This window comes from Podarcis bocagei (assembly GCF_964188305.1).
Source record: "Podarcis bocagei genome assembly, chromosome: 5".
Classification (NCBI taxonomy): Eukaryota; Metazoa; Chordata; class Lepidosauria; order Squamata; family Lacertidae; genus Podarcis; species Podarcis bocagei.
The window spans coordinates 92,364,630-92,376,972 of record NC_138129.1 but is presented as its reverse complement, the minus strand read 5'-3'; the positions used below and the strand labels follow the sequence as shown (position 1 = coordinate 92,376,972).

The 12,343-nt window shown below is 49.0% G+C and overlaps 1 protein-coding gene across 3 annotated transcripts; it reads left to right on the top strand.

Moving 5' to 3' along the window:
• The first annotated feature begins 1,092 nt into the window (after window positions 1–1,092).
• Window positions 1,093–11,774, top strand: MGST3 (microsomal glutathione S-transferase 3). 3 transcript variants are annotated; one of them, XM_081194547.1, is made up of 6 exons: window positions 1,093–1,196; window positions 3,447–3,570; window positions 6,638–6,711; window positions 8,102–8,159; window positions 9,428–9,500; window positions 11,561–11,774. In XM_081194547.1, exons 2-6 carry the CDS (start codon window positions 3,454–3,456, stop codon window positions 11,668–11,670), a joined length of 432 nt encoding a protein of 143 aa, XP_081050673.1. In that variant the 5' UTR covers window positions 1,093–1,196; window positions 3,447–3,453; the 3' UTR covers window positions 11,671–11,774. The 3 variants fall into 3 exon arrangements, with proteins under 3 accessions (XP_081050673.1, XP_081050675.1, XP_081050674.1); XM_081194549.1 differs by having other exon boundaries at window positions 1,194–1,199; XM_081194548.1 differs by lacking the exon at window positions 1,093–1,196 and adding an exon at window positions 2,728–2,840.
• Window positions 11,775–12,343: the final 569 nt, after the last annotated feature.

Here is a 12,343-nt window from a genome sequence, read left to right as displayed (position 1 = left end):
TAGGGCAAGGAGGGCAAGAGGTGAGCTGGTAATTAAGATTCCTTGTTGAGACACATGTAAGATATATTACTACTTATTTGTCATTTATAGATGTAACAATATATAGCTCTTTGTGTTCCATATAAGGACAGGAGGATATGGGTGTATCTTTTAGGATTGGTTATAGCAATCAGCCAATAGGAAATCCAACCAGGCTGATTGGACAGAGGCAGCCAAAGGAGGAGCAAAGGGGGCTGGATTAAGGGAATATAAGTGCTGGCCATAATGGCAGGAGGCCAGGCCAGAGCTTGGTAACCATATACCACTGTGCCTCTCATTTATTTGTCTGACAAATAAATAATTATTTTAATTTCTCTATTGCTGCGTTGAATATTTCATTCCAGCTAAGCGTTAACCACAAGCAGGGTGCTACAGGGGAGGGACAGTGCAGCGGCCGCCCAGCGCAGCGCTGAGCGCGGGAGAGAACCACACTAGACCAGCCCAGGCAGCAGCAAGAAGAAGCTGGCAGCGGCGGCAGGTTAGAGGGTTAGAGGGCACAAATTACTTGCCTTGCCCCGGGTGCTGACAACCCACGCTACGCCGCTGTTCCCGAAGCTACTAAAATGAGTTTGGCCAAACTGCGGGAGGCAGTGGAAGACAGGAGTGCCTGGCGTGCTCTGGTCCATGGGGTCACCAGTGGCGTAGCGTGGGTTGTCAGCACCCAGTAATTTGCGCCCCCTAACCCGTGGATTTGCGCCCCCTAACCCTAACCCCCAGATGTTGCGCCCGGTGCGGCCGGCCCCCCCTGCACCCCCCACGCTACGCCACTGGGGGTCACGAAGAGTCGGACACGACTAAACGACTAAACAACAACATAAACCTGAAAAACATAATATATACTTTTTTAAAAAGGCTAACTAGGCAATGCTTTTTTAAAAACCTTTATTAAATTTTATTTATACTAGGCCTAACTAGACCTATCTAGGCAATGCTAATGTTCACAGAGAGAGAGAAAGAGAGAGAGAGAGATGTACTCAAACTTTCCTCTCTCCATTGGAGAGGGCGCTCTTGCGCGCTCCGCGTTTCGGAGCAGCCGCGCCCTCGGGTGGATCCGCCCCGACGTGGGCTGGGCTTCCCGGGCAACCCTTCGCTCTCGGCCCGGGGCGGCGCTTCGTTTTTCGGCGTGCACTTGCTGGGCGGCGGCGGCAGCGACGGTGGTGAGTCCGGGTCGACGGGGCGGGCGGACGGGAGGACGAGGGTCTTCGGAGCCGGGCAGAGCTTCCCGCGGCCGTGCGCCCTGCTCGGCCCTTTCCCCGGCTCTTGGGTCCGGTGGCCCCTGGCTGAGATCGGGCGTCGCGGGCCAAGTTCCTCCCGCCCCGTCCGCCGGGGCGCTTTTGCCCTTCGCGGGCGACTCCCAGCCCCAGCGGCGAAGCTGGCGGCTCCCGGACCTCGAGTGCGAATCCTGCCGGCTGCAAGCCGCTGCAGGTCGGGCTGAGATTGTGGCGAGGCTTGACAGCGCGTCTCTGGAAACGGCAGGGCTTGTGATCAAATAGCATAGAGATCATAGGGGTGCAAGGGGACCCTGGGCATCATCTAGTCCAACCCCCTGCAATGGCAGGAGTATGCAGCTGTCCCATGCGGGGATCGAACCTGCAACCTTGGCGTTCTCAGCGCCACACTCTCACCAACTGAGCTCAACATGCCAGAAGATGGGGCTTTTGTCCAGGGCTGGCAGGATGCTGCCAACCCCTTGCCCGGGGTGGGGGTGGGGAGGCGTCCTTCAGCAGGGGGTGTCTTGACTTTCAGCCTTGTGGAATGAGCAAGGGCTGTTAGAGTAGTGCGTTGGCGGCAAGTCGGTTCCCTCGCATAATTTTGCCCCAAGCAACTGGTTTGCGATTTCCTAGTGCTGTTCCCATTTTCCGAAACCACATGCTAGGCTTTTCACATGAGCAGTTGACTCAGTGGAGGGGCTTTCTCCCCTTTGTGGCAAGCGGACGCCTCTGGAATGAAGTGTGGGCTTGACCTGATATGTTGTTGTTGTTGCTGCTGTTTAGTCGTGTCCGACTCTTTGTGACCCCACGGACCAGAGCACGCCAGGCACTCCTGTCTTCCACTGCCTCCCGCAGTTTGGTCAAACTCATGCTGGCAGCTTCGACAACACTGTCCAACCATCTCATCCTTTGTCATCCCCTTCTCCTTGTGCCCTCCATCTTTCCCAACATCAGGGTCTTTTCCAGGGAGTCTTCTCTTCTCATGAGGTGGCCAAAGTATTGGAGCCTCAGCTTCAGGATCTGTCCTTCCAGTGAGCACTCAGGGCTGATGTCCTTCAGAATGGATAGGTCTGATATATCTGGGGCAAATCACGCCGCCTGCTCCGGAGGACTGAGCCTTGCAAGGGAGGTGGGCACGGCAGTTGTACAGTTTAACTTGTTGAGGTGAAAGAGCATCAGGTTGCAGATAAGCCGCCCCTGTGTGTTTGGACTTTGCACCTTAACGGCTCTTGGTGGGGCAATTTTACACAAGGCAAACTCACTCTCTGTTGCTTTTTCTTCCGAACCAGGCCTTCAAGTCCCTGGGCCCTCAACTTTGCCCAGACTTGGCTGCCGCACGAAGTGCAATTTCCTTTGTCACTGAGACATAGTAGAGGGAAAATCCTGCAAAAAGCCAGCCTCTGGCCCAGAGCACTTTATAGCTGCCTCCTGCATCCTTTGATCTTTGTCTTCCTCCTTTCCAGTACTTCAAGCTCAGGCGGTTCCTCTGGGTGCATTGCTGGGGTTTTCAGCCTAGGATTTTTGCTATTGTGGGAGGTGGGTGTTGCTTGCAAAAAGCCTCCCTTGAGCGTATAGATTTCAACTTCATAGGCAAGTTTGGCAGATACCCGGAGATCTGGGGTGGTTGGTTAAGACAGAGTGGAGTATCTGGCATGTTTGATGCAGGCATTTGGAGATAGAGAATGCCAGGGGGAAACATGCCAGTAGTTTGAAACTGTGCTTGCACCCTGGCGCATATATGTGCTGCAACAACAGCTCTTCACTCCTCGATCCTGCAAGGACTTGTTGCAAAGGCATCGTCTATCTGATCTGAATATGCGCAGACTGACACACTAATCTAGAGTCAGGGGCATTTTGGGGAACATTAATTTTATTAACAGCCACTCAAATCAGACATTGCCCTCATGGGACTTGTTTATGGAGGAGAGATAAGATCCTTGGCGTCTGGAAAAATAGCGCTGGCTCTCATTTCTGACTCCTCAACAGTAATGTTGATGGCTCTAGCTATAATAGTAGAGAAATAAACATGTTTTTCATGGGGGTCAGAAAAATGACCAGCAGCAGCATCGATAAATCCCAGGAGGGAGGGAGCTCAGTAGCAGAGGCACCACCACAGAAAAGGCTGGGCGGGGGGGGGGGGGTAGCGATTCTGATTCTTGGGCTTGAACTAACCTTCCCCTTTTCCCCTCTCCTCAGTGCCAAGATGGTGGTTCTCTCAAAGGAATACGGCTATGTGATTCTCACCGGTGCTGCCAGTTTCATCTTGGTAACACACCTTGCCATCAATGTGGGGAAAGCCCGCAAGAAATACAATGTTCAGGTGAGTTGCTGCATCACAACTCTGGGAAGACAAGAGTACAGACGCAGCATATCCAATATAATCTGATCATTCTGCTTATTTCCTGTGGGGTCTGTTCTTCCTTTTTTCAAAGAACCATGTTTTTTTAGACCTCATGGCCAGTTGCATGGGATTTTTCCCCTTTGATGGCTGGAAAGTAGGTGGGTTTCCCCCCGCCTCTTTCCTTTGGTGCGCTCTTGAGTAAGCCATGTGCAAATGGAACAATGCAGGCAGCTATCGTTACTTTCTGCCAGGTGACATGCGGCCTCCGTGGAACCTCCATAGTCAAAGGCAGTGTACCGCTGAGATGGCTCTTCCCTTCCTGTCCTGCTTGCAAACGCCCAAATAACACTTGGATGGCCGTTGGTGGAAACGGCCTAGATAGACCATGAATCTGTTCCAGTTCTGGTGTTTACACGCATTATGTAGGCAGGCCTTGAAGGTGGCTTGGGGTGTCCTTGACAGTAGATTTGATCTTCACATCATAGCTTCCAACTCTCTATGGTTTTTCAATCTGTGAGGACTTGGGCAAGGAATTTGGGAGTTGGCTTTTGCAAACGCCCACAGCTGGCAGCGCTGCACAAATGTTTCTGATCTGAAAGCTGCCGCAGGGGGAACGAGCTGTATCACCGCTCTTGCTGGCTTTTGTGGTTCTCAGCTGCTAGCAACGCTTCGGGAGCCGTTTTGCAGAGGTCTCCCAAACAGAGGAGTCTTGTTAGAGACCCTCCGCTCCAATTTGTGCACAGGAAAAACTTCCTCTCCTCTTCCTGGAAGGCTTTGGTGCCACAGTTAGGAAGGAGGCCAGAGGGTGTGTCTGCTCTGCTCTGCGTTGGTGAGTCATAAGCCCCTCTAAAAACAACTGGAGCCGGGCTTTGTGAATGGTTTCTCGTGGCTCAGGGATGGGTGGGGGACTTCAGCCACAAGACTGGCAAGCCGTGTCCCTACCACTCCTCTCCCTTGGCACTCTCACTTCTGTGTTAGTTAACTCCTGCAAAGAGCCTTTGACATGCACTTTGCAGGCAAACAGAAAGGGAGAAGAAGCAACTTGGGAGGGGAGGGTTGCTGCTGTTGTGTTTGGGCTCATATTCCCCCTTGTGGCGAGTGACCTGGCTTGTTTCAGCTGCTACTGTTTGCTGAACCCTACATTGGCTCCCAGTACGTTTCCGAGCACGATTCAAAGTGTTGGTGCTGACCTTTAAAGCCCTAAACGGCCTCGGTCCGGTATACCTGAAGGAGCGTCTTCACCCCCATCGTTCTGCCTGGACACTGGGATCCAGCGCCGAGGGCCTTCTGGCGGTTCCCTTGCTGCAAGAAGCCAAGTTACAGGGAACCAAGCAGAGGGCCTTCTCGGTAGTGGCGCCTTCCCTGTGGAACACCCTCCCACCAGATGTCAAAGAGAACAACAACTACCAGGCTTTTAGAAGACATCTGAAGGCAGCCCTGTTTCGGGAAGCTTTTAATGTTTGATGTATTATAGTATTTTAATATTCTTTTGGAAGCCGCCCAGAGTGGCTGGGGAAGCCCAGCCAGATGGGCGGGGTATAAATAATAAATTATTATTATTATTATTATTATTATTATTATTATTATTATTATTATTATTATTATTATTATTATTTTGCTTGGCTGCTTCCGGGTCTGGGGAAAAAGAGAGTTTCTTCCTCTGCTGCCATGGTGGGAAGGCTTCTAGCAGAAGGCAAGGGAAAGATGGCAGAAAACAGCAGGAAAGTCTCGCACAGAAGGAGCCCACTCAGACACAAAGTTTTAATTCACCTACCTAACATGGTATGTCTGAAGAAGGTATATCTGAAGAAGTGTGCATGCACACGAAAGCTTATACCAAGAACTAACTTAGTTGGTCTTTAAGGTGCTACAGGAAGGAATTTTTTTTGACTATGGCAGACCAACACGGCTACCTGTCTGTAAATGGTATGTCTATGAATGTGTGTTTCCCGCAAAGTGCAAAACAGAAGCCCAATCAGTCAGTAGCTACTATAGCTCCATTCTGTGTGTGCCCATTGGGTGTGGGAATAGAGTAACACATTGATCACTAGGTAGCACATGGAACACTTAAACGGCTCAGGACCACAATACCTCAAGGATTGCCTCTTTCCATATGAACCTACCCAGACCCCGACATCATCTTCGGAGGCCCTCCTTCATGTGCCTCCTCCTTGAGAGGCCTGAAGGGTGGCAACACAAGAACGGGGCCTTCTCTGCAGTGGCTCCCCATCTGTGGAATGCTCTCCCCAGGGAGGTTCGCCTGACGCCTTCATTATACACCTTTAGGCGCCAGGCAGAAATGTTCCGTTTTAACCAGGCCTTTGGCTGATCTGATTGTCATCCTATGGCCTTTTAAAATGTGGATTGCTTTTTTTGTGGGGGGCTATTGGGTTGTTGTTTTTATTTTTATTATGTGTTTTGTGGTTTTATATTTTGATTTTATTCTGTGAACCGCCCTGAGATCCCCTGGGTAGTAGTAATAATAATAATAATAATAATAATAATAATAATAATAATAATTTATTTATACCCCGCCAATCTGGCTGGGCTTCCCCATAGGGGAAGGGTATAGGGCGGTACAGTGGTGCCCCGCAAGACGAATGCCTCGCAAGACGGAAAACTCGCTAGACGAAAGAGTTTTCCGTTTTGGAGGTGCTTCGCAAAACGAATTTCCTATGGGCTTGCTTTGCAAGACAACAGTGTCTTGCGAGTTCCTGCTGGTTTTTTCCCCTCCCCCCCCTTTTCCTAAGCCGCTAAGCCGCTTATCAGCTGATCCGATCAGCAGATAAGCCGCTAATAGCTAATAGCGCTAATCCGCCAATGGGCTTGCTTCGCAAGACGAAAAAACCGCTAGATGAAGAGAATCACAGAACGGATTCTTTTCGTCTTGCGAGGCACCACTGTATATAAATTACAACAACAACAACAACAACAACAACAACACTTTTCTCCTCCAACTCCACAGTTGATGAGGTGTGGACATTTACTTACTTTCTTTCTTTCTCTCTCTCTCTCTCCCCCTTCCCCCACTAACCTCCCTCAAAAGTACCCAAACATGTACAGCACGGACCCTGAAAATGGACATCTCTTCAACTGTATCCAGAGGGCACACCAGAACACGTGAGTAGCCCTCGGCACGAGGAGTTTAATTTTGGTTTCTTAAGTGTTTAATGCCTCGACTGGGGCAGCTGCTGCTGTCTTGGGAAACCATTCTCAGTGCAGCAATCCCTGCCCTGCTGCCTGTAGTAGCCGGGATAAAAACACTTGGGGAAATTCATATTCTAAACGCCTGTCTAGCCCCCTGCAATGCAGGAATCTCAACAAAAGCATCCCTGAGAGATGGCCGTCCAACCTCTGCTTTAAAACCTCTAGGCAAGGAGAATCCAACACCTTCCAAGGGAGTCAAATGGCCCTTACCACCAGAAAGTTTCTCCTGGTGTTTAGCTGGAATCTCCTTTCTTGTAACCTGAAGCCATGAGTTCGAGTCCTACCCTCCAGTGCAGGAGAAAACAAGCCTGTTCCCTCCTCCGTGTGTCAGCCCTTGAGATTGCCTTTTGACTGCCGAGTGTCTTGCTACGGCCAGTGGCTTGTCAGCAAAAGGCTTGTCGGAGGCAGGTGGTTCAGAAGTGTGCATTGCTGGAGCACAGAGTTCATGCAACAGCCAGGAAGGTGGGTTGCGGAATCCCGGGGAAATTTCCAGCTTGTGAAAATGAAATTTTGCTGACCTTTCCTGCCGAGAGAGAGCATGCGATTCCTACATCAATATATGTTGGGAGTCCCTGTCTTTGGACCGTTGCACATCAGCTGTGTACAGTGGTGCCTCGCAAGACGAAAAGAATCCGTTCTGTGATTCTCTTCGTCTAGTGGTTTTTTGTCTTGCGAAGCAAGCCCATTGACGGATTAGCGCTATTAGCGGCTTATCTGCTGATTGGATCAGCTGATAAGCGGCTTAGCGGCTTAGAAAAAGGGGGGAGGGGGGAAACCGCAGGAACTCGCAAGACATTTTCGTCTTGCAAAGCAAGCCCATAGGAGATTCGTTTTGCGAAGCACCTCCAAAACGGAAAACTCTTTCGTCTAGCAAGTTTTCCGTCTTGCGAGGCATTTTTCTTGCGGGGCACCACTGTACCTGCCTCGGCCTTCGTTTTCTCCCCTTTATATACGAATCCTTGATATTCCGCTCTGAACCTCCTCTTAATTTATGTGTGCACATCCCAGAGGTTGGAATGGGGAAGATATAATAAGGGATACACTGTGCAATAAGGGATACACTCCATGGTGCCCTGACAGAGCTGCAGAGGCCTGACTTTTCCCGTAACAGGAAGGCATCATTGCAAGCGTGCAAATTATTCAGGGACAGCTGTGAAATCTGCTGCCTTTTTCCTTGCAGTCTCTTGTTGGGAATGATGGTCCTGGTCTATGACACCAGCTGGCACAAATGAGGGAGCTCATTCCAGGCCATTTAAAAACAGATACAAAGCCACAACGCACACACCTGTCTCTGTTCTTGCAGGTTAGAAGTGTATTCCTCCTTCTTATTCTTTCTTGGAGTGAGCGGAGTCTACTTCCCGGTAAGTACCAAGATGAGAGACTTGGGGGTTTGTTTTTCCCCAGGCTGCTCAGTGGGAGCAAAGCCCGGGTGTGACTGCGAAGCCCAAAGTACTTGATTCCATGCTATAGTTTCTCTGGAGAAGAGCTCAGGAACATCCATACAGTGTGGTGTAGTGGTTAAGAGCGGCAGACTCGTGATCTGGTGAACTGGGTTCGATTCCCCGCTCCTCCACATGCAACTGCTGGGTGACCTTGGGCTAGTCACACTTCTCTCTTAAGATTTTAATGTTTAATAGGTTATTGTATTTTAGTCTTCTGTTGGAAGCCACCCAGAGTGGCTGGGGAAACCCAGCCAGATGGGTGGGGTATAAATAATAAAAAATTATTATATTATTATCTCTCTGCCTCACTCACCTCACAGAGTGTTTGTTGTGGGGGAGGAAGGGAAACGAGATTGTTAGCCGCTTTGAGACTCCTTAGGGTAGTGATAAAGCGGGATATCAAATCCCAGGAGGACTCCAAAACTTGTTTACAGGAGAGTGTAATCAAGTCTAGAACAGGCAGTTGACCAGTTTCCTGGACACGGGAACCAACGCTCAACTGGGTCTCTGCCTTCTCAGGACTGAAACGCCTCTTATTGGTTCCCGTTCTGCACTTCACTGTGTCCAGGCAGCTGCTCCTGATTCAAACGTTGCCACAGAATTGTTGCAAGGGACCCCAAGGGTCATCCAGTCCAACGCCCTGCAATGCAGGGATCTCAACTAAAGCATCCATGACAGATGGCCACCCAACCTCTGCTTAAAAACGTCTAAGGAAGGAGAATACATAGCCATCCGAGGGGAGTCCGTTCCACTGTCGGAACAGCTCTCAGTGTCATCATACTGATGACCACTCCCTCCAAAACCTCTAGTGACTGCCCCCTGTTTAATAATAATAATAATAATAATAATAATAATAATAATAATAATAATAATAATAATAATAATAATATATTATTATTATTATTATTATTATTGTTATTATTATTATTATTATTAATACCCTGTCCATCTGGTTGGGCTTCCCCAGCCACTTTTGGTGGCTTCCAACAAAATATTAAAATACAGTAATGTATCAAACATTAGAAGCTTCCCTAAACAGGGCTGCCTTCAGATGTCTTCTAAAAGTCATACAGATGTTAAAACAAAACTGGGGACAAAATGGAAGCTGATCTCCTCTTCCCTGTTGCACATTCATATCAGCACCAGTACTCTCAGTTTGCAGTGACTATTTCTGCTTTCCCCCCCAGCGGGTCGCTACAGGACTCGGCGCATCTTGGATCATCGGAAGACTGCTTTATGCTTATGGCTACTACACAGGAGGTGGGTTCATGGGGCTGGTTAAACGCAATCCATTCGTCGCCTGCAGAGCTGCTCCGATTGGACAGTTTTCCTTGGATTCCCAATTGGATCTGTTGCCAAACTCTTCCATGCAGTGTGCAAGAGCTTGGAAACCAGAGCAAATAGTTGGGAATCAAGAGGAATGGTCTATCTTATGCTCCCCTCCCCCAAGAGTAGGAAGCTATGTTTAGAATGAAAATAGTGGGATTTTATCCCATTATGCCATGGGTAGGCAAACTAAGGCCCGGGGGCTGGATCCGGCCCAATCGCCTTCCTAATCCAGCCCACAGACTGTCCGGGAATCAGCGTGTTTTTACATGAGTAGAATGTGCCCTTTTATTTAAAATGCATCTCTGGGTTATTTGTGGGGCATAGGAATTCGTTCTTTTTTTTTTTCCAAAATATAGTCCGGCCCCCCACAAGGTCTGAGGGACAGTGGACTGGCCCCCTGCTGAAAAAGTTTGCTGACCCCTGCTTATGCAATGCCTTAACTCCATCCTCCTTTGCCAAAAAAAGAGAAACCCCTATACATTCTCTGGAGCACATACTGAAGTGTTGACTCAAGAGTAGAGAAGCACACTGATAATTTCATTGCTTTTTTTTTTTTTTTTTTTGCAAACCGCTTTGGGGTGGTGGTGGTGGTTTTACAAACAAGCAGAATATAAATTTTGGGAAATCAATAAAATAAATATTTCACATATGGAACACTAGATGATATACACAGGGGGTCTCAAGGTTGCACACATGCCCCCCCTCCAAACACACCCCGAAATCTCAAAGCTACCGGACTTCTCCCCGCTTAGAATCAGCAAGGTTGCTGGTTTTTGTTTTCAAATTTATTTATTTGCAAAATGCTTATAGACCACCATCTCATGCATAACATCAAGGCAGCGTGCAACATTATTTTACAAATACATTGTTGTGGTGGTTGTCATCCGTCTGTCTTGAGAGACAGTGGAGTGCACCTTCCAGGGTGAAGTCAAACGGCTGGAGAATCACAGCGCCTGCTGTGGCTGCAGAGACTGGTAACTCGTAACTGCTGCCTCTTGCATTGTTTTCCCTACATTAGCAGTACCAAAGTGTCCTCTCTGGGGTGCACGCCTGGGCAGTGTGCATGGAGGTCCTCTCTGGAAGGTGTGAGAAGGAGCAGTCTAGGAAAGCAGAAATAGTAGTTCATGAACGTGTGTCCTGCTGGCATTTCGCCGCCAAAGCCTCTTTAACTTTTTGTACTGAAGCCTGTGTCTTGCCTTTGATAGGGTATCTTGAAGGGGACGGTAAAAAATTAAAACCTCATGTTTTAGAGCAGACATAGACAGTGGCGTAGCATGGGTTGTCAGCACCCGGGGCAAGGCAAGTAATTTGCGCCCCCTAACCCGTGGATTTGCGCCCCCTAACCCCCAGATGTTGCGCCCGGTGCGGCTGCACCCCCCACGCTACGCCACTGGGCATAGGCAAACTTGGCCCTCTAGATGTTTTTGAGACTATAATTCCCATCATCCCTGACCACTGGTCCTGTTGGCTAGGGATGATGGGAGTTGTAGTCCCAAAACATCTGGAGGGCCAAGTTTGCCTGTGCCTGTTTTAGAGGTACAAAACAACCACTGAGGAGTTTATCCTAGGTAGATCGCAGTACAGTGGACGCTCGGGTTGCGAACGTGATCCGTGCAGGATGCACATTCGCAACCCGCATCTGCGTACGCACAGGTTGCGATTTGGTCTTCTGCGCATGCGCAAAGCGTGATTTAGCACTTCTGCACATGTGCGACTGCCAAAACCCGGAAGTAACCCGTTCTGGTACTTCCGGGTTTCGGTGGTCCGCAACCCGAAAAAACCCAATCTGAAGCGGCTATAGCCTGAGGTATGACTGTATACTGTGCACGCCAATTGCCCTTTCTCCATCCTGCACGCTTTGAAAGTTCTGACGCTCTGGCTGAGTAGCTGAAAAGACAGGCTTCTTGTAACAAGTGAAGCTGGGATATCAGCTGCTCACCTTGCTTCTCATACCGAGAGGGAGTCGTGTGAACCTCACCTTTTCCTTACAGATCCCAAGAAACGAAACCGAGGAGTCCTCGGCTCTTTGGCGCTTCTCGGGTTGGCAGGGACCACCGTTTACTCTGCTTTTGTGCATCTTGGCTGGGTGTGCGATAACTAGAAGACACCTCCTCTATGGCTTCCTGGGAAGCCTTTAAATCTTTCAATAATGCAATTATATTTTAATTATTAAAAAAATCAAATAAAAGCCAACGCTAACCATAACTGTTCTCTTTCACTTCATTCTTGGTATGATCTGTTTGTAAGCCTTATTCCTCTCCACACCAGACACTTTCCTGCGGGCAAGAGCTCTAGCCCTGCACAGGCAGCACGTGGTAAAAACTGGTTATTTTTTTAAATTATTGTTATTTATTGAATTAATATACCGCCCTATACCCAGAGTTCTCAGGGCAGTTCACAGAAAAGATCACATATATATAAATTCAAAATAAAAACAATAACCCAATAACACCCCCCCCCAAAAAAAAAACCGATCCACATTTTAAAAGGGCATAGGATCAGGTCAACCAAAGGCCTGGTTAAAAAGGCAGACTTTTGCCTGGCACCTAAAGGTGTATAATGAAGGCGCCTGGCGAACTTCCCTGGGGAGAACATTCCACAGACGGGGGGCCACTGCAGAGAAGGCCCTGTTTTTGTGCTGCCACCTTCCGGAGCTCTCGAGGAGAAGGCACACGAGTTTGTGGTGCTTGGCAGAGGGGTGTGGAAGACCTGCCAGGGTGACCATGCCCAGTGGAATTGTATGCTTAAGAACATAAGACGAGCAGATCTCGTCC